Source organism: Lissotriton helveticus, chromosome 9, assembly GCF_964261635.1.
Source record: "Lissotriton helveticus chromosome 9, aLisHel1.1, whole genome shotgun sequence".
NCBI classification, from domain to species: domain Eukaryota; kingdom Metazoa; phylum Chordata; class Amphibia; order Caudata; family Salamandridae; genus Lissotriton; species Lissotriton helveticus.
In genome coordinates this window covers 909,114,712-909,140,592 of record NC_136070.1, presented here as the reverse complement: position 1 = coordinate 909,140,592, position 25,881 = coordinate 909,114,712, and the positions used below count along the sequence as shown (strand labels likewise).

The 25,881-nt window shown below is 44.6% G+C and overlaps 1 protein-coding gene across 1 annotated transcript in view; it reads left to right on the top strand.

The window, feature by feature from the left end:
* KPTN (kaptin, actin binding protein) overlaps positions 1–25,881 on the top strand; it is a 226,918-nt gene that overhangs the window by 143,223 nt on the left and 57,814 nt on the right. Inside the window, exons 7-9 of the mRNA XM_078661083.1 lie at positions 6,320–6,429; positions 12,134–12,232; positions 12,322–12,400. Coding sequence (XP_078517209.1) covers positions 6,320–6,429; positions 12,134–12,232; positions 12,322–12,400 — 288 coding nt within the window. The remainder of the gene's footprint in view (positions 1–6,319; positions 6,430–12,133; positions 12,233–12,321; positions 12,401–25,881) is intronic.

Genomic DNA, 25,881 nt, shown 5'->3' with positions numbered 1-25,881 from the left:
CCAGGCCTCCGGGCCCCACAGCTCCGGCAATCCCCGGATTGGGAGAGACAGCAGACCAGACAGGGCTCGCCCCTGGCCCCTCGGTCCCCGGGGCTCCCAGGCGCCTGCACCTCCGGGCCAAGGATCTGTGTATGCGAATTCGGGCAGGGGTCGCCAAACTCGAGGCCCCGGCTCCTCCAAGGCCAGGTAGGCCGCAGCGTCGCCGAGGCGCCCCTCAGCGCTAGTTCTCCTGGCTTGCTCCGCGTGGAAGGGCAGGGGGGCCCGTGATGGTCCGCCCGCTGCAGGCTGCGCCGGATCGTGGCAGGGAAGCGGCGCCGCGGACCTCAGGACAGGCTCTCCGATCCGGGTGCGCCAAAATCGAGGCCCCGGCTCGTCCGACCAGCTCTAGGCCGCCCGCCGCTCCAGCTCACTGCACCACCAGGGAGGGTCTCGGCTCGCCAGTCCCGGCACCGGAATGCACCCTGAGTCGTCCGCTACCTGTGCCCCAACTCCGATATGCTTTGCGGGTCCGGGGGCCAGGAGAATTGGTAGGATAATCACCGGGCCGGCGGGAGCTCTAAGAAGCCACGTCCGCCATGATCGCCCGCTAAGCCACGCCCCCATTCTGTTCTTTCTTGAGATTGATATTCAATTTAAGTCTTACAACACTGACACCCAGTCTATCTGCTCACACGATGTACACAGTTGGCTACCATCAACTAACAAGCTCAGCCTCCGTGTCTGTGTGGGTGTTTGGTTCAGATTACATTTTAAGGTACAATCCAATTATGCAGTTGCCCAGGACCCCGCATTTGAAGGAGCCCTTTCCTAGCAAAGTGATCTTTTCTCTCCTTATCGCACATTGAATATATCTTTATCTCAACCAGTCTCCATCGCTTTAACTAGCTCTAAATCTCATGCTTTCTCTCTACAGTGTCTTTCTAAGAAATTTTGGGACCCTTTACAATTTTGGGCAACACATGTTTCTGCTGTTTTTGTGTAACCCCACTTCTGAATGTTTAAGTGCAATTCAATATTGCATGGCATCATGAAGATTTTAATTTGCAAAAAATATGTAATGAAATTCAAAGCCATTCTGAAAGGGGGCTCCAAATATGTCCTGCTTGGGCCCTTAAAATCCTTAGGGTGATGCGGTTTGATTTGGAAGAATTTAACTAGATTCCCCGGTGTAGTAGTGCTTCTAGCAAGTATTTTCCAGACGCCCCTTGAAGGGTTGGAGGGGAGCGCCAGTGCCCATATCATTCTAGTCAACTTTCACCTTCTTGAACAAAATCAGCAAGTGGAGAGAGTTAACTTTAGTTATTTGTATAGCGTCTTCACAAGAGAACCATTGACTTGAGCAATGCTCCCTCTGATGTTATGATTTGCTGACCAGCATGAGCATGCTCGAATGACCCTCACGACCTTTGCAGATAAACCTTTTTTCATGTTTTTGTTATTTTTTTCTGAATGTTATTTTCTTATTTGGTTACTGCCTCAGTTCTGGATTTGGTTTGATTGTCTGGCTGGTATAGGCCCAGTGCCCCAGTAACAAAACTCACACTTGGGGTGATTTGCTTGCATGGTGTAAGGTGATGAGCACTATAACGGCAATTGACAGTGTCCATCTCTAATGAGAGGATCGCATTAAAGTGTACAAAAAGTGATGGGTGGAATGCTTGAATTAACCTTAGCCGTTGGATATTACTCTGGAATGCATCCCTGTCCATTCTTATTTTTTCCTCCATGCCACCTCTGTTTGGACCCAGCCATCAACAAGTTAGCCTTAACACTGTCCAATAGGAACAGTCCAGCCTGAACTGCTAGGCTAGAACTTACCTGAACTGGCATACAGCAACCCAGGACCAGTTTTGTCCTGTTTTGGGCTCTTCGGTCACCTGTAGCTAGGTTCCAGTGGCACAGTGAGCAAGGGACCCCCGTCTAGGCATATCCATCGCACTTAGGGCATCACCCTGAAGTATACAAAAAGGTGATTGGTGGAATACTTGAATTAATCTCAGCTGGAACACAAGCAACTGAAGACGGGTATTTGGAACCAAGCTGTACCGACTCACAAGCCCCAATAGGGGTGAAACCGGGCATGGGATGCTTTTGTTCTGGTTCAGGGAAGCCCTGGCCTGTTCCTATTGCAGCAATATCTAGACTGATTTGCATATGGCTGAGTCGAAACTGAGGTGGCATGGTGGCAAAATAGCGATGGACTGGGATGAAGCCAGTTGCTGAGCTTCAATCACGCATTCCACACATCACTTTTTGTATAATTCAGTATGGCGCTTAATTGAGAAGATAGCTGGTGGTCTTGAGACAAAAAGCAGGCGTTAACCATATTACTGCAAGCCAAAATACTAGTGTGTTGGGAAGCCCTCGTCTGCACTCAATAGGCCCAACCCATTTGCCTTCTGCATTGTTTCCAGCGCAGCAATGACCAGATGCAAGGCATACTGACTGTGTGGGCATGCTGGATCCTGATGGTAAAGAATAACTCTGGTTTTACCAAGCAGTGCTTTCTTTCCATTTTCAAAGAGTGAGCTACATTCAGCGCTTTTCCCTTTTCACGGACGCACTGCAATACGTTTTCTGCTTCTCCTCTGACCCATTACTTTCTTTTAAGCTTATCACTCTCAATAGGCATTTGATGATTTCAAAATGCAGATACCATTGCCTACTGAGCAGTCGTTTCTTTTCTCCTCTCTGTCTGTTTTAATTTCTCTGTTAGAGTGTCTGAAACTCCATTAGTCTTCTAACTCAGGTTACACCTTTGACTGATTCACCTGTCTGCCATAATTTGCTCCTGTGGTTGCAGCTTTGTTCAACAGTACTTCGTGTGCGCCACATTTTCTTTAATCTGTTATTTTATTTAAGTTCTTATGTCCGGAAAAAGCACCATTTAGTGCATTTTAGAAATTTTGCCTGCAAATGATATCGATCTATTCTATGTTAGGTTATATTGGAGAGGACCTTTAACAGCCATTATAGCCCGAGGAGGAAGGACTGTAGCACTGTTAGTATATTCCTCAAACTGAGAATATAATGTTTTAAATTAAACTGAAAGACTCAGAGTTGGTGCGTTGGAGCAGATGGTCTGTTTCTCCCATTATTGTTTTTAAGTTCATATTTTTATTGATTTTAATTGCCACATAACACCGCATACCATTGTGTCAGATACATTGTCTACGATCAGGAATAGGTGGGCTACCCTTCTCCCATTGACTCCTGACCTCACGCTTCTAGACCCTCTACTCCTCCCGCCTCTGCTGGTCATAGTCTTCATCCCAACTTCCCAATCAGTGTCACTCAAGAGTCTCCGCTGCCTCCGGATCTTTGGACTCCTCTTCCAAGCTGTAGTACGTTCTGTATTTCCCCCATATCTTATTACATTTCCTGGGACATCAGCTCACTTTGTAGACCACTCATTCTGCTTCCATGCCCATGTTCATTCCCGCCTTCCATTTGTCTAATGTAGGAACCTGCTGCTTGCCCCAAACTTGTTCTTTGTCCCTCTTTGCCACTATGAAGCCCAACATGCAAAAAGCTCTTTGTTGCCCTAGGTAAGTCAGCATTGCTGACGGATTCACATTATCACCAGCTGGGGTGTCCCGGGGATCTCCATCTCCCATCTAGTTTCTAATTCCTGGAGTATCAACTCCTTATTACCCTGTAAAATTGGGCCATCCCAAGAGAGTGTGTTGCAATGTGCCCTCCTCTATGATGCAGTGTATGCAATTGGGGTTCTCGGCCCGTCCCATCTTATAAAGCTGACTCCTGTTGTAATAGACCTGATGGAGTATTTTTAGCTGTATCAGCCTCAACTTTGCTTTGATTGCCACTTCTCTTGAGCACATCAGGGATACCGCCCTATCTATATCTTCCAAAGTGCCTACCAATCGCTCTCATCTGGCCCTCAGTGCCTGCAGGTAGGGCCAGTTCAAGGGCGGTGTGACTGTTGCCACCGCATCGTCTGCTGACTGGGGGTGGAACCTTGTTTTCAAGTATATTTAAATTTTAAAATCATCTGCGGCCGCGTTGCTTGCCCCCAGCAATTTTCAGGCAACAATAAGTGTCAAAATTGCTCTTGTGATTTATGTTCTTCCTGGAGAGAGATCGGGGTGTTGTCTAGTGGCAGTTTTGACTAATCATAAGGCAGCGCACCGGGTTAATATGCTTGCTGCAAAGTCCGTGTACCATGCAGATCATAAGTGCATATAATGTAGCTCGATCAGTGGTTTAATGTTTTGTCAGAGAGATCCTTTTGTCACTAATAGTATATATGTTAAGATCCAAAAATGGAATCGTTGGCTATTAAGTGTCATCAAAGAGCTGCATGCAAACTTCAAGGTATAGGCTAGAGAGTATTTTCCCCAGTCTTTCATTATCCTGGTGTTGTAAAAAGGGTTCATTTGGTAGAAATCAATTCTTATTAGTAAAGACAACCCTCAACCATTGTGTTACATTTTAAATTCTGAGTTTATGCTTCTCCAAACCAAGCATGCTTAAACTATACTGCCTACCAGCATGGATGACATGTGACTCCTGCTGCTCTAATACCCTACACGGGTATGAGTTGTGCTATGAAACAAAAGAAATGCATGACAGAGAGTGTTATGGAGACTTAAGGGGCCCTTTTCAAGGGTGTTGGTGAGGGAATCTGTGGAGAAAGAGGTCATTGGGGGCGCCAACAAACCTTGTCGCGCAGGGCGCCACCAACGAGAAAGCCAGCCCTGCCTGCAGGTTGTCTAGTGTGTTTTAAATGATGGTGCAGTAGAGTTGGGAGACCGGCTACTGGGTGATCTCGCCCCCCAAACCCAAGTCTCCAGGGGCTGTGCTCTCAGTTATTGTCCTACTACTGCTTTTCAGCACTCAGTGTGTGGGTCAATTGTGCATATTTATATTGTTGGGTGGGTGTCAAGTGGAATTCTTCCTGCAGTGCTTTGAACGTCTTAATTTCACCCCCTCTAATCCTAAGGTTTCTATACCTATTAGTTACCATTGGGCAAACTCAGACAAGCCACTGACCTCTTTGAGTGCCTCACCTTTCCACAGCTTTGTCGCCAGAGTTATTCTCCCTCTTCATCCCAGTGCTTTGGTGGCATCGTCCCACGCTTGCTTTTAGCGTGGTCCTAGTCGGGGTGGGTTGTCTTTCCTGGCCGATCGCTCATATAGTGAATGTATGTCCCTGGGGTCATCCTGGCTCTCTCAGTTTGGGTGACAAGCGCACTATGTGGCACAAATCCCCACTCTTAAATGTATTGAAGTTGAGTTTCTCTATAGTACGCTCTCAGGTCTGGGAGTGCAATCCCTCTGTTATAGCATGACCTACACAGGATCTGTAAAACTATCCTGGGGGTTTGTCGTTCCACATCCATCTCCACAAATCCTTATCTTGTTTCTCCCATTAATATACATTGTCCTGACTGGAGCTCCCAGCATGCCAATGTTGTAATATGTCATAGTGAGCATTGCAGCCCTGCATGGTGGAAGTCAAGTTTGAGGGATGGAACAAGTGAGATGAGAGATAAGATAGCAGAAAGGAAAGGGATAGTGGGAGCATTGTGATGGTGATTTTTTTAATGATATGAGGATCCTTTAATGAAAGAAGTGAGATTTTGCAAAGGGTTTTAGGCATATAGTGAGGAGAAAGGTGAAATGGTGAGAGACACAACGCAAAACCACTCACATGAACAGCAAAATTAGGCAGCTTAACAAAACCATGGCATTAAAAGTGAAATGAAAGATGAAAATTAACTGAATATTGATGTAATATTTCTCGCAATGTTACTCTCTTTATCTTATACTGTATCAGCACTGGGTATTTTTTTCTTTTCGAAGCTGCATGATTGTTTTCCAACCTATAAACCAAACGTGTGACATTGGGTCAATGAAGAGCATTAGCTCAGTGATTAATTGAACTTTTGTACTGATTGTATGGCAATCTGTTTTATGAATCCACCTTCCTTCTGGGTAATGAATCATTTGCAGGTTTGAGTACCACTTAAAGAATCACCATGTTCAAATTAGAAAATGCCAGGGTTGGAGCAGTTCGTGGTAGTGATGCAAGACTGAATCAAAAAAGAAAAGCAAATTGAATTTTGTGATAAAGCAGGACTATTTAATGTTCTTGGCTTACATCATATACATGTTAGACCTACTGTGCTAAATATTCTGCATTTTCCAGAGTGGTGCAGTCGATAGAGGGCACGAGTGTGAAGCTTGGGGACTGGGAGTGGCTGTAAAGACTACTCACAAGCTTACTGTCTCTAGGCCACAAGAGTGTTTTATTATTTTACTTTGCTTCCTTACATCTTTATCCTCTTTTTGACAGTGTGCTGTGGTTGAACGTGTGCAACCTTTCAGACTGCAGCCGGCGCATCACAGCCTATGGCTGCCAGAGCGGCTTCGTTAGTGTCTCCTACGTGGATCAAGTGAGCAAAGGTGCATGGAGTGGGGTGTGAGTAATTTAATGTCTAGTTGTGAAACCGTGCGGATGGCATCTTTTTCAGATCAGACAGACTTCAAGCATCCAAGGATGACGTCACTGAACAAGTCTTGGCCCCCCCATTCCGCGTGGCCAGTTGATACCATAGATTCATTGGGATTACAAGCCGAGCGGGAACACCACTGGTTGGGAGTGTTTCATACAAATATTAGAGCCAGCCGCAAGCAGGTGAAATGTGTTTTTTAAAATCAGGCCCAAATGGACATTTTCGGTATTCTGGCGACTTATTTACCAGACCACTTGTAATGAAGGCCTTAACTTGATGTCCTTTATTAAGAGATGTGGTTTTAGCCCCACAGAAATATGTTTTTATGGGATCTGCACATGGGTGGTGATATTCAGCACTTCTGAATAATAATGAAGATATCCTGGTTTAGTCCCCATTTCTAGTAACTCTCCCTGAGTAAGGAAAGGGGTTTCCTGCAACTCTCGCCAGTAAACTTAATGCTTTGGTACTGATTATATTTGTACTTCCTACATATGATAGTTGCTTTTAGCCTTTCGATGACATATTCAGTGTCTTTGTATTTTATTATTCTGTCATTGTGGAAGTGAGACTGCAAACCCCGGTTTGACAACATTTACAAATTAATGATCAAATGTAGAATTTGAAAAGAGAGATAAGGTTGTACATATCACGTTATTTATTTGTTTATTGCTTGTTTTTAAAATCATTTATTGGCCTATGTTCTCGCACAGGATGCTATGATTTTTACAATAATGACCGTTGCGGGCAATAAATTCAAGGTCCTGTGTCCTATTCTCAAAGTGTACTGCGGAAAAGGACCAGCCCACCTACAGAAGCGGACTCCTCATTATATACCAAACACAAATGTTTGCTATTGGTACGATTGATCAACCAGTGTTTCTTTAAAAGAATGGAACAGAGGAGCAGTTCTGTGAGTGTAGAAGTCTATCACAGGATAGCCCTGACCACTCTAATGCTGACCCAATTGACGCTTTCACAATAGAAGAGATAGAGGATGCAATAAATAAGACATCTATTAACAAGGCCCCAGGACCTGACGGGGTCCCGGCCGATCTGTACAAAGCAGCACCCACATTCTGGTCAAAGATTTTGAGAAATGTGTTTAATGCAGCCAGAACAGGTGTGATACCACAGTCTTGGGCAACCTCTATCATCATACCCATTTTTAAAAAAGGCCTCAAGAATGACCCTGCCTGTTACAGGCCTATCTCCCTAATTGACTCTGCTGTTAAGATCCTGGGCAGAGTCATTTTGGGGAGATTAACATCCTGGCTGGAGGGCAGGGGAATTCTTTCGAACGCCCAATATGGCTTCAGGGCCAAAAGAAGCACATTGGATCAATGCTTAAACTTGTATCTGATAACCTCCAAATACACCATAGTCAAAAAAGGAGCGTTATATATGGCTTTCATGGACCTCTCCTCAGCCTTTGATCTGGTCAACAGGTCGAGGCTGTGGGGGGTCCTTCTGGAGATAGGCATTGATAAATCCTTAGTGGGCTTTCTGGCTGACTTACACCAGGGGCTGGAGGCCACAGTGAGAGTGACCAGGGACGGTAGGTGCACAAATTCCTTCAGCTCCGAGAGAGGAGTGAGGCAGGGATGTATTCTTGCCCCGCTCCTATTCACTTTGTACATAAACACCCTCGAGCCGGTTCTCTCTGCCTTGGGCGCCGACGTCCCGCGTGCAGGAGACACTAACATTCCAGTTCTCCTGTACGCGGATGACGCGGTCCTCTTGGCGAGAACTGGTGTTGCCCTGAATAAACTCCTGGCCTCCTTTGGGGAATTCATGACCTCACTAGACCTAAAAGTGAACACACAAAAATCTCACGTCATGATCATGGGAATAAAAGGGATAAAGAGGAGACCAATAACCATGGTCTGTCTAGGTAAGGAGGTCCAGAGGGTTCCCTCTTTTACCTACTTGGGCGTCCTATTTGACGATAAAGGTACGTGGGGTCCCCAACTTAAGGCGAAATCCAATGCACTAAGCAGATCGACAGGAGCCATCCTGAATTTTGCCAGAAAACTGGGTTCAAGACCGACGAGCGCGATCCTCAAAGTATATAATGCCAAGAGCATCGCAATCGCTAATTACGGGGCTTCAATCTGGGGATACATAGAGCCTGTCCCCATTCAAAGGGCAGAAAACAGGTTTTTAAGATCATTGCTTTCTGTTCCCCAGTCTACCCCTACTTTCTCCACCCACTCAGAACTGGGAGTTGGGTATGTCTCTGATGTGATAAAATCTGCCCCGGTTACTATTTGGCTCAAAACCTGGTTAAATGAAGAGATCTCTTTAAATCATAAAATTCTAGAAGATTGTTTAAATTTGGATGGAGTCCTTAAGATCCCCTGGATGCTGTATGTAAAAAATATGTTAGCAAAGGTGGGACGCATTGACCTTTTTTACTCACCTATGAGCATAACCAAAGCGGACGTTAAAATAGTTAAGGATTCACTGATGAACCTTTTTATTTCAGAGCGAGAGGAAACTGAACTTATGAAATTTACAGTGAGAAGGAATTTCAGATTGAAAACCGTCCCAGGCCCAGAACCCTACCTGATATTTGTAAACAACTCTTTCCACCGCTTTCTTTTAATTAGATTTCGGTTGAATCTAATTCACTTTTTATTGGGCTCATACTATAGATGGGAGACGCCGGAAAACAATAAACCATGTGATTGTGATAACTTCTCACCCCAGGACACCTTACATTTTATTATGTTCTGCGATCACTATGGTAAAATCAGAAGGAAATATCTTGTCCCCATCCTTAGAGAGGCCCGCTTCTTACATGTGAAGCCAGCGCTCTTATTCCTGCAACTTTTGCACAATGCACACGTCACCTTTCATGTTGCAAGTTTTTTAGCAGCAGGAGTACGCATCAATAAAAAGCGCAGAAAATGTAATAACGGATTGATTATTAACGAAATTTTTTAACTTTTTTATCTATCTATTCTTTGTATAGAGGAACTGCTTGCGCTCATGTCACTTTACATTCAGCTGCTATGAACTATGAATTACTATGTACATATTATGTAAATATTCTCCCTGTGTTATTTAACTTTTTCTGTACGTGTAACCCTTGAAATGTATCCTGTGTCTTTTTATGATTTTTTAAAAATCGAATAAAAGTGTTTGACTGACTGACTGACTGAGTGTAGAAGACCTAGATTTTGGAACTCTCTTGACCTGAACCTAAGAACCCACCCCAACCACTAGTAGTACTGTAATTGAACCTTTCAGAACCACCTGTGGCTGAGATTGTCTAGGAACAGGGTTGAAGGTGTGACATTTTGCATGTGGCAGTCTGTTAAGGTAAACAGTAGGAAAGGTTCAGATATTTATGAGGGGCTAGGTCAACAAAAAGTGTAAACAAAACCAAATAGTTTAAAAAAAATTGTATATACGGAGGGAAGGAATAGGAACAGAGCACAGGGAGTTCAGGGTGTCTCCCTCATAAATACATAGTAAAAGAGACTGAAAACAGCACAGCAGAGTATATCAATCAAAACTGCCTCCAACTGCCAAACTAAATGTAAGTAACCAATGAAACTAAAAATGTTCATAGATGATTGTGTCAACATTATGAAGAGAAAGATACCAAAATAATTGATTTATTAATCTCCCAGAATCAATGTCAGAGTAATTATTGGAACTGAAATTACCACGTGGAACCCGATGAAAGGGATATGGAAATCCAGACCTGGTTACACACCTGCCTCTTTGGACACTAACTTCTACTTCAAAAAGTCAAGATGTAATTCCAGTCTGCCGCGTTGTACCTGCAGGAGCTATGGTGTTACCGACAACTCGCCATGGTATACAAAACCCCTCCTTAAATAAATACACTAAGCAGTGCTCCCCCGGAATAGCATTGTGCTTCAAATGTTTATAGCTCTATAAGTGGATTACCGTGGTTGTAGGGTTCTGTGAGAGCAGGGTTTCCTAGCAAAGTATGTCTCTGAGAATAGTGACCATTACTGCACTATCACTCTGAGACAAGGGTTCCTATTAAAGAATCACTCTAAAAGTGGTGCCCCGTAGGGCAGAATTTCTCTGAAAATTAGAGTCTTTTCTATTTCAGTATCGTGTTCTGAGAGTCATGACAACCTTAGTGCTGTGCTGTTTTACTTAGTGAAGGCAGAGTTTCTTTGCCCAGTGCCACCCTGTAAAAGTAATGTCCCTTAAGACATAGTGAAAGCACTGTCCTTTAGAACAGTATCACTCTCTGATAGTAGAGGTCTCCATATGTTGTCACTTTGTGAACAGTTTTTTCTAGTGCAGTCATTGAGTGAGGGCTGTTAGTTACAGTACAGTGTCACCACGTGGGACCAGTATGCCTGAGTACAGTTTCACTGTGCCTGAGCAGGGTGCCTCAATTTAGTGCATCTCTAAGAGCAGTGTGCCTTAAAATGGTGTCACTGTAAAAGCACTGTGTATTAGTGCAGTCTGACTGCATGAGTGCAGTGTGCCTCAGTACTTGCCACTTTTAGAAATTCATATCTCAGTACAGTGTTCCTGTTGTAGATGTGTACATCAAAACAATGTCACTGTGTGAAATTTGTATATTTTCTTACAGTGACGCTGTATGAGAGAAGTGTACCTTGCTGTGTGAGAGTGTTTTCTTACAGTGTCACAAAGCCAGGTCCAGTGGTTTAGGGATCCGTGTTTGACTTTATGGTTACAGGCTGGAATTCCACCGGGTCCGCTGAGCCTTTTATCCTTTGGCAGTTGATGAGAGACCCTTACGGGTGATTGTGCGCTTTACAAATGTGGATTATTATTAAATGAGTACCATTGAGTTGGATAACAATTAAGATCTGCTCCAAGATACCCTTCAGGGTGAATGTGTGCTTTACAAAAACACGTTATGTTGTGTTCCTGTGTGTGAAAGGTGTACCGTAGCAGTTTCATTATGTGAGAGCACGTTGCCTTTGGGCAGTGTCTGCACTGGGGCACACTGCTCTCACATACTGTGTCATTCAGTTAGAGCAGTGTGCCGCAGTAGTCTCCATGTGTGGGCGGTGCACCTTTGTAGAGCTGCCCTTAGTGAAAGCATTGTGAATTATTACAATAGCAAGTCTATCGCGTGGCCTGCTATTTCTGCGTGATGTTGTTGTCCGGTGACAGCAATTTCCTTTAAGGCAATGTCATTCAAGGAGTCCAGTTCCCTTTACAGCAGCATTACTCTGCAAGAGCTATGCAATTTTACTATAGTTTCTTATGGAGAAGCATTATCCATATCACATCACTCTCAGTCCAGTGCCCCGACCAACGTTTTACCCTGTAAGATCAGCTGTCCTTGTCGCCATACCACTCAGTGAAGTCACCGTCTCATGTCTCGTGTTCATTCTATGCTTGTAGCATTTCCCTTTAGAGCATCAGTGCATTTGCTAATGTGTTTCTTTGTAGTTCACGTTTGGATAGCATAGACTCTAAAGCAAACTGATTATTGGTACTCTACACGACACGCCTTTAAAACTGTCACAAGATTATATTGAAAGCAAAACGGAGACGAAGAGAGATGTGACTACACATTTTCTAGATGTTAGATGGTGTTTTTGAACTAGTCTGACACATAACCACTCTTACAGGTCCCCAGATAGATGCATTGTTGATTTAATAACACTTTGTGTTTGCAGTGGTGCTGCAGAGTTGGAACATTCAGCAGGATGGTCCTATCTCCAGAGTCCTTGTGTTCACCTTACCATCCTACTGGGAGACCGAAGACGTACAAGAAGGTAATGAATGCAAAGAGCCCAATTGCAGATATTGGTTATGTTTGGTTAGATGTGCCATTGACCCAATGCTGTCTTGTATTCTCCTGCAGGGGGCTCTGGAGAGCAGAAAGATCCTGAGGACTACAGTGTGTTAGTTGCTAGCACCATTGAGCTTTCTGTAGTGTACAGGTAGGTTATGTGTGTCCCTTTTTTGAGCTATGTGTTACAGATAGCCTGTCAAGATTATTCAACTTGTTTTTCGGACCTGTGGTATTCCATGAAGGACTCCTAAGCCCTTTCCCTTCGTCCCCAGGGTTCATTAAATTGGGCATAAGGGCCACAAAATCAATAGAAGGGCCTGTCTCCAAGGCCCTTGCGCATCAATATACAAATCAAGCTGGGCAACCCCCTCCAGACTGGGGTGAAGTCAGTCCAAGTCCTCAAGTGAAGCAAGAGCTGCAAAAGAGTTTCAGACTTCTACATTAAAAGTTTGAGTCTATGCCCCAAGATATGATGTACTTTCTTGCATGGATGTGGATGGAAAAAGTATCCTAATGGCAGAACCTGGATGGGCCCTAAACCATGTTGCTAGGGGTAAAAATACTTTAATAATGATTCATCCATTTTTGTGACTTAAAATTGATGATAGTACAATCCCCAGGCGCTTCCTTTTTCACAGGCCCAATGCAGTAAGTTCTTCTGACCATTAATATCGCCATAGAAAATTCAGTATGCCACCTGGATGTGTCTCTTAGCCAGTGGGCTGCTTTATTATTTAGAGCATAGTAGACCTCTTGCATGTGAGGGGCTAGAACTGGTGTGTCTCGCAGCACTAGAACATGTGGCCTGCAGTCAGGTGGAGCTGAGGGAAACTATTGGCCAACCTGTGGCCTGTAGGTTCCATAGATCCTTTTACTTGATTCTGAATGTTAATTTGCAAATCTGTACAAGCCAAAAACAGCGCCTTTCATTTCTCAAATATATGGACTTAACAAGCGCTTTTGACACACTAAGTCGCTCAAAACTGTGGAATATCTTAGAGAGTTTGGGGGTTACACTGGGATACCTCCATAAGAATTCACAGTTCTCCTTATGGAAACTGCACATTTGCCAAATATTGCAGTCGGGGAATCTGTCAAGGTTGTATTTTAGTGCCTTTTTTATTTTTAATGTATATAAATGGACTCGAGAAGCACCTTTTTCAAAAGAAGGCAGACATACCGATGGTGGGAAACCGTTTCATCCCTATCCTCCTCTCTGCCAATGACGCAGTCCTCATAGCTAGGACTGCAAATGATTTGCAGAGGCTGTTGGATGGCTTCACGGAGTTCATGCCCTCTTTAGATTTAAGGATAAATTGGTCAAAGTCCTTTCTTTTATTCTTTGGGCATAAAAGTACCAAAATAAAAAATCTTATAGAGGGATCAGCAGTCTTAAAAGTGGACAATTGTAACTGTTTAGGTGCCCCTTTTGACTCTTAAGCTTAAATGGGGCCCTTTATTGTCACTAAGAGCACTCCAGTTTTTAAGAACAATTGAAGGAACATTTTGTTTTGCATCAAAGTTGGAGCTTAGGCCATTAAAGATCATTGCTTTGTATCGATCTAAATGCATCTCATCTTAGTTACCTTAGGGCACGAGTTATAGTTATTAGAGATAACTATATGTTCGAGGCATATGAGCTGCAGATTACACACTATGCATAGGTCGCCATCTGGTGGTGGGTCCAGATGATTACACTTTGTTGTTGTCCTGGAAGAAGTCTTTGTAGTCACAAGATAGGTGACTCTTCCTATGGACTATAGTGCACATGGGCATCGACTCCATCTTCAGATAGTTTTTTTCTGCCATTGTGCTCAGTTGTGTTTGTCGTGCTCCCGGACAGGCTCGTTACAGATCGACCTTTCGACGCGCAATCCATAACCCTATCATCGGTATTGTTTTCGATCGCGATCCCTCTTTGACACGCATCGTTTAAATCCTCTATCTTTCGATTCCGGTTGTCCACAGGGGCTGTCTGGGCCACCTGCGCCATCAGGCCCTTGGCCGATGGAAAGGACACCTTTCAAAAAGTGCCCTCAGTGTGGACACAAATTCCCCCACACTGATCTGCACCAAGTCTGCAACCTCTGTTTGTAGCCACAACACGAGAGTCGACACAGCCTGGCCTGCACCTCCTTCAAGTTGAAGAAAACCATGAGGGATCGACAGGCTCGAACGGGCCATAGCTCAAGCTTTAGCGCCTGAATGAAGTAAAAAACACCTCCTAGGCAATTATATACGGTTGTCCAAACAAATGTATGTGGGCGAATTAACAAAACATATACATTTTTGTCTAAACGCCATTCATTTGAATAATTTCTTAAATTCTTAAAAAATACAATTCAATTAAAAATTGTGTAATAACACAAAACATAGTGTATATATAAAACAAAACAATAATAACATTTCATTTATATCTAACAAAAAAAAGTTAAAAATACATCTAAAGACAATTTTTACATTAGAAGTGGCAGTATCTATAGATATTATCGACGCGCATTTTGGCGTACTTACCGCCTTCTTCAGGAATATCGCCACAATTACCTGAGAAAAATAATAAATAGAAATTCTGTGACAATTTTATCTTATATTTTTAACATTATATTACCATCTTTTACATTTTATATACAAATGTTATTAGCAGCAATGTATAATCATTATGAACACATCTTACATTAAAAAAAATATAAAAAACATATCCTAACAACAGACATAAATTCAAAGTTTCTATAAACTCCCATCATAGACAAACAGATTATATATATATCAATCCATTTCTTGTATTTAAGAGCTCATCTGCATCTAGGGCCCGTAATGATATGTATAAGCCAAAGAAACATATATAACTACGCAGATGATCTGCAACTGCTTTTTACAATAGACAATACTGAAACCTCTATTTCTAATTTTCAACTGACCATGAGATTCATCCAAGCTTGGATGGATCAAAATCACCTGAAATTAAACCTGGGAAAAACTGAGCTAGTCCTCACAGGAGACAGCGTCAAATACTGGGGCTCCCACTACTGGCCACCTGACATGGGACAAGCCCCGACTCCCTCCCCCTCGGCAAAGACGCTTGGAGTCACCTTGGATAGTGATCTCTCACTAAAAACACAAGTGGGCCAGGTGGTCTCCAAGTGTTTCTTCCAACTCAGGAAAATCCAGAAAGTTCGGCACCTCCTTACCCCGGAGGCTATCACCCAGGTGGTGATCGCCACTGTGCTGTCCCACCTGGACTATGCGAACTCCATTTACCTAGGCCTACCCCTCTATCTGCTGAAACGCCTTCAGATGGTACAGAATTATGCCGCCAGACTGATTCTGAGCCAACCCAGATGGCAACCGGCTACCCCATTGCTTATGAAACTTCACTGGCTTCCTGTGGCCCAGTGTTGCACATTTAAAACAGGGTGTACGATCTTTAAATCCTCACACTGCAAAAGCCCCAAATTCATTGATCAACTTATCATGAAGCATGTCCCGTCCCGCAATCTGCGCTCAGCCCTTCTAGGCCTCTTACAGACTCCTTCTTTCAAACGTAAGCGTTCTGGCGGCTGCAGATTTGCAACATTGGCTCCTCGCCTGTGGAATGCGTTCCCCCTTGAGATCCGGGTTTGCCCTGACCTCATCTCATTTAGGAAAGCCTTAAAGACCTGGCTCTACAAACAAGCATACCATTAATCCTGCATGCATAAACCTCCAGCTACGTCTTCTGTCTTCATCAGCACCAGGAAACCAATCGGTGTCAGTGCGCTTAACAAATCATTATTAACATAGCAAGAGGTACCCATTTATTTAAAGAACTCGAATCCGATTTAAATTATGTGGACTTACTTTACTGATTTGTAATATCCGTTAGGTTCACGGTAGCTATGAGCAGTCTAAATTAATATTTGATTCCACTTGATAATTCTGCAATAAAAAAACGTATTATCAAAAACATGTATAGTGGTTTATTTGTGATCAAAAGATCCTAGTACCAACAGGATAATTGACTTACATATAGCTCCTTGTTTATAGCATCGTGATTCAATGATTGTAGACGTAAACCGGAGAGTCTATTTGTAGAATACCTTCCTTTTTCACACTGTAAGGTAAATTAATATAGTAAAATAATTTGTTGTCATGTGTTTGTTTCTATTTTTTAAATTCCAAAATGAGTGTCTGAATTTGATCAGAGTTAGATAGTTGTAAAGTTACCTATTTAAAAGAGGCCGCAGAAAAATAAACGCTCCACAATGTTACATGTATCTGGATAAAACACTTTCAGGCGGGAAGTAAACCTTTAAGAAATAGAAAGAAGACCGGACTGAAATAATATATTGTCCGATAATTTAAACTAGGTTGCTGCTATACTATCAGTATCCTTAGACAAATTACCTGGAGTCAGATAGAGACGCCAAAAAAAGGAGGTAGTATTCCACTAATCCCGGCTCTCTAACTCATGGTTACGACGACAAATTATTTAGAAAAAAGAAGAAAAGGATAAAATTACAGAGGAAAGTCAACAAGCTTTAGCGCCTCCAGTCGACAACATCGTTCCAGAGACTCCTGATCAACAGGAGTAAGAAGACACAGAGGAACAGTTGCTCATTGATTCGCAAGCCGAAGACCCCGATCCTGACGATGGTCAGCAGGCCAATGACGAAGCAGACGATGACAACAGCATTCCACCAGGTCAATGGGTCGTAAGTACAGACGTGGACCCTACTGACCCCTCTCACCCCTCCATGTCAGACAAGGCTATGGTAACCCCTTCACCCTCGGGCCTAGGTGGGCGCTATTCTAACACTGATCACGCCCCGCCTTCTGGCCCGGCAAAGAAGACGAAACAAAGTCAACCTTATCTCCACTCTGACCATGTTCCGGTTCCGAAACAACTCCCACCGAAGAAAGGTTCGGAACCTAGCCACCCGGAGCCCAAAAAAATATTTGGAACCCAAGCAACCCCTACTGAAGAAACACTCTGAACCAAAGCAGCTGGAACCGAGAAACCTTTTGGGCCCGAAGCAACCGGAACCGAAAAAACATCTGGATCCTAAACAACCGGAACTGAAAAAACATCCGGAACTTAAACAACCGGTACCGAAAAAATCTTCGGAACCTAAATCTTCCGAACCGAAAAACGATTCCAGTCCCCAACCAAAGAAAGGTTCTGATCAAAAGCAAAAGGAGATAAAAATACCTCCCAAAGCTACAACAAACAAACGCTTGGACACGAAAAAGTCAGTTCCTAAAATGGACACTAATGATGAAGAGCTTTTTAAGCCGGACCCATTCCAAAAGACTCTTCTACAAAACCCCAAAACAGGTCAAATAATACTTCCGCCTAAAAAGAGGAAATTGGACCCTCCAGCTCCAGCTCCTCAAAAGAAAAATGCCCAGACTTCTCCCATAAGGGACTTCTCACCACCTCCATTGGTGCCTGGCCCTGACATTTCTCCTATAAACTCACCATTACCCCAAAATACTCCACCACCTTTAGATGAGGATGAGGATTTTGGGGACGGAGACAATGAAGAACCATTTGAAGACCCTAGGGATCCTAATTCACCATCACATGACCCCTGGGTACACTATAAAGCACCAGGTGCACCTGATGTGCCTCAGGTGGACATTTATCCCTCTAGACCATCACCTCCAGACGACACCATAGGATTTTCATAGCTATTACACAGGACTGCTCAGTTTCATGGGGTAGATATGCACAATGACCCCGTAGATGATGACTTCCTTATGGACACTATCACACCTTCGCAAAGGTCCACAATAACACTACCAATGCTCAAGGGGGTAATCAAAAATGCCCCAGAGGTCTTTAAAGACCCTGTCGGAGCCAGAGTTATCAATCCTAGGATTGAGAAAAAATATAAGCCTGCCCCTACTGACCCAGCTTATATTAAAGGACAGCTCCCTTTAGACTCATTAGTGGTTTCTAACGCCCGAAAGAGAGCCAACTCACAAACTTCAGGGGATGCCCCACCCCCTGATAAAGAAGCTAAATTATTAGATGCCTCCAGTAAGTGGATTGCATCCCAAGCGGCTAATGTTTGGAGGATTGCCAATACACAGGCGTTACTGGCAAAGTGTAATAGGGCTCATTATGATGAACTGGAAACCGTATTGGAACATCTCCCTGATAAGTATAAAACCAGGGCTAACACCCTAATTCAAGAAGGTAAAATCATCACAAACACCTCCATTCGCTGTGCTCTAGATGTTGCAGACACCGCCTCTAGGGCAATAAATACTAGTGTGCTCTTACGCAGACATGCATGGCTACTTATCTCCGGATTTAAACTAGAGGTGCAAAACACTATTTTAAATCAGCCTTTCGAAGAACAGCATTTGTTTGGACCCAGTGTCGATACATCTTTAGAAAAGATGAAGAAAGACACTGATACTGCAAATTCAATGGGAGCCTTGCAAACCCAAACTGCTAGAGGGTCCTTTCGTCGCTCCTCTTACAGAGGCACAGCCAAAAATGTCCACACTGACAACGCCTTCTCTTCTTTCAAAACTCCCACCCAGTTCTCACCCAGCATAGGATTTTACAGAGTAGGCTCTAGAGGCAATAATACCAAAGGTAAAGGCAGAGGCACCAACACTCGTGCTGCCTCCACTTCCAAACAGTGACTTCCCTCCCCTCCCCCAGACCATTCCCCTCCGGTCCGGGGGAGATTATCACAGTTCCTACCTGTCTGGAACTCCATCACAACAGACAGGTGGGTATAACAAATAATTCATACAGGTTATTGTCTGGAGCTCACTTCAACTCCTCCACACATACCACCCAGACAGCGTCCTATGTCACAAGAACATCTGACACTACTGAAACAGGAGGTCAATGCTCTCCTACAAAAGCAAGCAATAGAACCAGTTCCACTGCATCACCAAAATACAGGGGTTTACTCACTCTATTTCCTCATACCAAAGAAGGACGGTTCTCTCAGGCCCATAGTAGACCTCAGACCACTGAACCTCTACATTCAATCAGACCATTTCCATATGGTCACTCTGCAACAAGTCCTTCCTTTGTTAACACAAGGCGATTTCCTTACCACTTGGACACCTACCTCCACATTCCCATTCACCAGGCTCACATGAAGTATCTTCGGTTCGTGGTGGACGGTCAGCATTACCAGTTCAAAGTCCTCCCCTTCAGAGTTACCTGGCCCCCGAGTTTTTCCAAAATGCCTCGCGGTAGTAGCGGCGCATTTAAGGAGGCAAAACAATCATGTTTTCCGCTATCTGGACGACTGGCTAATAAAAGCCAAGTCATACCACCAATACATACAGCAAACTTAGCAAACTATTCAGCTCTTACACAAACTCAGGTTCACCATAAACAAGACAAAGTCAAATCTCCAGCCGTCCCGTTGTCAACAGTACCTAGTTGCCACAAAAGACACCTCCAAAGCACTTGCAACCCCCAATCCAGTCAGGATAAACAGCATGCAAGATCTTATACAAGATTCCAACTACAACACTCATTACCAGCTTGAGTTTTCATGCAACTCATAGGAATGATGGCCTCTTGCATCTTCGTAGTACCACAAGCAAGACTCTAGATGCGCCCCTTACAGGAAAGCTTGGCACGCCAGTGGAACCAGGCCCAGGGGCAGCCAACAGATCTGGTGGTGGTAGACAGTCGAACACATCACTCTCTGCAGTGGTGGAACACCAAAAACCTTTGCAAAGGTCGACCGTTCCTGGACCCGTTTCCACAAGTAGTGCTAACCACAGACGCATCGCTCACCGGCTGGGGAACCCATTTATCAGACCATACAGTACAAGGCAGGTGGACACCTCAACAAAAGCTACTCCACATCAACCATCTGAAGTTACTAGCCATATTTCGGGCCCTGAAATCCTTCCAAAGTCACGTCTCAGGCAAGGCTGTCTTAGTCCGGACGGACAACTTGACAGCCATGTACTAGCTACAAAAACAGGGGGGGGGGCGCACTCCTTACAGCTCTCACAACTAGCACAGAGCATATGGAGATGAGCCATTCTTCGAAACATTTTTCTCCTAGCAGAACATCTTCCTGGAGTTCACAATCAAATTTCGGATCTGTTGAGTCGTCAGAGACAACAAATCCACGAGTGGGAACTGCATCCACAAGTTCTTCAGCCTTTCTTTCAAAAGTGGGGACATCCAGACATAGACCTGTTCGCCACACACTTGAACTCAACATGTCAAAGCTTCGCCGCCAGCTACCCACACCCATTGTCCAAAGGCAATGTGATATGGATGAGTTGGTCAGGCATATTTGCATACGCTTTTCCGCCTCTCCCACTTATTCCACTAGTGGTACGCAGGATGCAACAGAACTCACTGACGCTCATCTTAATCGCACCAATTTGGGCAAGACAGCCGTGGTACACCATCCTGCTACAACTCTCAGTGGTACCACATCAAAAACTACGCCTCTCTCCACACCTCTTAACATAGAACCATGGAGATATCATGCATCCGGACCCCATGCAACTGATGGAATTTGGCTACCTAAACCTCCTGCCTGATTGCATGGATGTCATCAAAGAAGCTAGCCGTCCCACTACTAGAGCCTGCTTTGCAGCTAAATGGAAAATATTTGTTATCTACTGCAACAATAGCAATATCAATCTACTAGATGTTTCCATCCAGCATATTCTATGCTACTTAATACATCTTCACAGATGTCATTTAGCATATACATCCATCAGTTTACATCTAGCTGCTATAGCAGCTTACCTTCAAAACAGACAACAGCTGTCGTTTTTCAGAGTTCCTGCCATCATAGCCTTCATGGAAGGCCTCAAAAGAATAATTCCTCCCAGGGTACCACCCTCACCAGTGTGGAATTTAAACATTGTTCTCACTAAACGTATGGGTCCTCCGTTCGAACCCCTACACAAATGTGAGCTACAATTTCTTACATTGAAAGTCGCTTTTATAGTGGCTATCACATCACTCAGAAGAGTACGTGAGCTCCAGGCACTAACAATTGAGGAACCATTCTTACAAATACATCAAAATAAAGTGGTTCTAAGAACTAATCCAAAATTCCTACCAAAAGTCATTTCACTTTCCACCTCAATCAATCTGTTGAGTTGCCAGTATTCTTCTCCCAACCTACAACAGTGGCTGAAAGAGCTCTTCATACACTAGACCTTAAAAGAGCTCTTCTTTAATATATTGATAGGACAAAGTCCTTTCGTAAAACAAAACAGCTTTTCGTGTCTTTCTCTCCACCATACAAAGGCAATCCCATTTCAAAAACAGGTATTGCAAGGTGTATTGTAAAATGCATACAAATTTGCTACCACAAAGCAAAACATACTTTATCCATTCCCCCTGGGGCTCATTTCACCCATAAAATAGGGGCATCCATGGCATTTTTAGGAAACATACCATTAGATGATATCTGCAAAGCAGCTACATGGTCTACACCGCACACAGTCACAAAACATTATTGTGTAGATGCGCAAGCAAAACAACAAGCTAGTGTGGGCCAGGCTGTACTCAAAACACTATTTCAGACAACTGTAACAGATACTGGTGGTCGCTGCTAAGGGAGAGAACTGCTATGCAATCTATGCACAGTGTGTGATCTGCAGCTCATATGCCTCGAACGGAAAATACTACTTACCAGTATGCATCTGTTCTTGGCATGTAGAGCTGCTGAGTCACACACGCCCACCCACCTCCCGGCTACCTTTATCTGTTCCAGTATTATCTTACTTAGATACACCAAACATGGACAACAATCTGAAGATGGAGTTGATGCCCATGCGCACTATAGTCCATAGGAGGAGTCACCTATCTCGTGACTCAAAGACTTCTTCTAGGACAACAACAAAGTGTAATCATCCGGGCCCACCACCAGATTGGGACCTATGCACTGTTTGTGTGACTCTGCAGCTCTGAATGCCAAGAAAAGATGCATTACGGGAAGTAGCATTTTCCATACATTTTGGAGGTACCCCCCATTTTTTTTAACCTTATTATAATTACCATGTGTAGTAAAGACATGCTTTGTAACGTCGTACAACCCCCATTGGCTCACTAACTGATAAAAGCACCTGACCTTCAACTCCACACTATGGAGGTAAAAACAAATGTGTAGAGAGAGGTCCTACAGCCTGGCCAAGGAACAGATCGAACCCCTGTTGTCTTTCAATGAAGCCCTCACTGACCTGCTGTTGGGTGCTTGGACTAAATCTTGCTCTGCTCTGGCCCAGTCAACCAGCAGGCCTCCTGCCGCCATGGAACTTCTCCAGGGGGACCCTGATTTCCCCACACAGCACCCAGTGCTTCTTAGTAGATGTCCAGACATCTTTGATGGACATGACTTTTGATGGCTCCCCCCCTCGTTGGATCAGAATTTAGATTTGGCTTAGAGTGTTTGAAGGAGAACTGAATCTCAGAACACGCTTTGGGCCTTTCAGCTCAAATTCGGCAATTCCCCCACCCCCAACAATGTTGTTAATTTCAATGATATGCCAGAGGCTTGGAGCATCAACAGAGCCGGGCTCCTCCACCTGCACAGTAGACTTGCTAGACTATTTCAAGTTTGTGGCTGTGGGCCCAGTAGACAGTGACCTTGCCACCCAGGGCAGCATTCATTCCAATCTTCAGTCCCCTCCAGCCACAACCTTCAAGCCCCTCAGGTGAACCCTTACTAGTGCACAGCTGCACAATAGAAGTCCGGATCGACCCAGCCACCAAGGGCAGCGTTCATCAGAGTCTTCCAACCCACTGGCCCCAACTTCCAAGCCTCCTTAGTTCACTTTTACCAGCACACAGCTACCCGGTAATATGCAGGATTAGCCACTTCCTGCAAGGGTGGCAACAAATCACATGACAAACGGGCTCTGCAGTTTGTCCAACTGGGTTTTGCCCTGCCATTCCTTTTTGTCCCACCGCACTGGCCACCCACCTCAGACTGCTTCCCGGAGGACCTAATGCCTGTTTTATCCCATAGAGAGGGCATCGGCCTCAGAAGTAGGGACTGGGTATTATTTCCCAACTTCTTGTGTCAAAGGGCCGAGGCCTCTCTCTGTCCTGTGCTTTTCTGCTCCAGGACAAATATAAAATGTTCACCCTGGTCCAGGTTCTCTGTTGGATTCCGTTCACTCAGCCCAAACACTGCAGGAACGAAGCACAAACCAATCCACTTACCCAACTCCTGTACCACTCACAAGACGTAACTATGAGTATGCACATGAGCCAGAAAAGGGGGTGGAAGATTATTAGGAGACACCAAGTCAGCTTCCACCCTGATAAAACAAATGAGGTCACCGCTCCCTCTTCCACGCTTCTGCACCTATGTGAACAAAGCACAACTCATAAATACATCCAACAGTGCACAACACAAAGAAAAGATCGTAAAAACTGTGATATCAATCACTCCTACCATTCAACTGTGCTGGATTTGCTTCGGGAAACTCTTCGGGCAGCATACAACCAAAGACACTACTCCCCTGCAAGATATCTCCTCTTGCTTCAGGAGAATCACGAAGCTCTCAGCCAATTATCCAAAAGGTGTCTCATTCATTATCAGGGGAAAAAAGGAATGCCCTTTATTCTGGCTAATAGAAAAAAAAACCCTGCTATGTCTTCGTGTTGACTAATAAGGTCGAGTGCACAACAGAAGGGACAAGGTAAACCCGTTTTCCTTCCAGCAATCGTGAGCTCAGAAGGATACTCGCGGAATGACCCAAAACGTCATTTCCGCACAAAACAACAGGGAAAGGAAACAAAGAAAGACGCGAAAGGAAACGATACGAGCGTTCGTTTCCTAAGCGTCTTTCTGCTCCGAAGTGCTAACAAGGTGAGAAATAGTACTCAAAATGTGAGGGAGGGACAGGAACACAGAATCTCCTAAACCCCGAAATGCAAAACAGGGACTGGAAACGAACGGGAGGGAAGGGGCAAAAAAAGGACCAAATAACTCTTGGGTATCTGGAGGCTGATAGCGGGGAAAACACAGGGAAAAGGGGAGGAGGGATTCCTAAAAGGGAGTCACTCACGAGCCCGTGAGAAACCAATAAAGCTAAGAGAAAAAACGGCAAGCACAGGAACCAACACCAGGATACAGGAACCCACACACTATCGATATCAAGCACAGACATGAAGGTAGGACTGTCCTATATCCCTATCCTGGCCGGTCACCTGATGCCATTCCATAAACACAGACAGAGGACTACGCTCGAATCCTAACATTCTCCCTGCTCTGAAAACTGGATGATGGCGTGGGACCTGCACATTGCTTATTTTCACATCCCTGTGCTGCAGGCCCACAGATGCTGCCTGCTGTTCACAATGAGCCATGAGCACTTATACTTTGCCATGCTCTCTTTGGGCTTCACAAGTACCCCTTAGATGTTCACAAAAGTGATGGTGTTGGTAGCTGGCCATCTTCTGAGTTCAGGCATACTAGTCTTCCCCTACCTTGACAACTGGTGATTGGAGGTGGGCTCGCCGCAGTTAGTCACTAACAACCTCGAGTTGATTGTGCACCTTCCTAAATCTTTGGGTTTCTCAGTCAACCTATCTAAGTCACCTCTGACTCCTTCTCACAGTCTCCCTTTCCTCAGAGCCATCCTGACTACAGTGCACTTTTGAAAGTTTCCATTTGGACCAATGAGTCCAGGACTTTCAGGCTACGATTCCCTTGTTTCAGAGTCTGTCCTGGATTTCATGAGAATGGCTATGAGGTATTTGGGCCTACTAGCCCCTTGCATGCTGCTCGAAGACCGTGCTGAGTGGCACGTGTGAGCTTTGCAGTGGAACCTGAAGTCTCAGTGGACCAAGCACCAAGGGAGCCTTTCAGATTCCAACATGGTGTTGGAGAAGAGTGTAAAAGACCTTCAGTGGTGGCTTCTCGACTGCAGTTGGACTAGCGGCAGACCCTTCTCCCACCCAGAGTTGATGATGGTGACTGATGTATCGCTACTGGCTGGGGGAGGTCATCTGGAAAAGGTGGAAATCAAAAGACTCTGGTCTCCAGTGGAAGTCTACGTCCACATCAGTTTGCTTGAGTTGCAGGCGAATCAGTTGACATTGAAGACCTTCCTCCACTTCATCAAGGGAAGGCTGGTGCAGGTTCTCACAGACAGCACCTCCTCCATGTGGTACTACACCGAGCAGTTTGGGTCCTGTGCTGAGGCTGTCCTCCTCTTTAGCTGGCTGAACCATCGGGGAGATCTTTAAACACTAAGGCTAGAAAAACTCAGCCAGAGATGCATAGCAGATCACGAATGTCAGTATCACCCGAAGATGTCAGAGGGCATCTTCCAACAATGGGAAGAGCCCTGGATCGATCGCTTCGCTACCTCTGAGAATGTGCAGTCAGCACTTTTGAGCGTTGGATTTCCCAAGGAGACTGTCTCTCGAAGACTCATTCTGTCTAGAGTAGAGTGCAGAATTGCAGTATGGCTTCATTCTGATCCCTTTCCTGCCCCTAGTTTTGAAAAAGGTATGAAACAGCCAAGTGCAAGTCATTGTAGTGGTTCCCTATTGAACCAGGACAGTGTGGTATCCAGAGCTTCTGGATGTGATCATCTTTCCTCCAATCAGGCTGACACTTGGGCAGGATCTCCTGTCACAACAGCAAGGCAGGGCTGTGCACCTGTGCT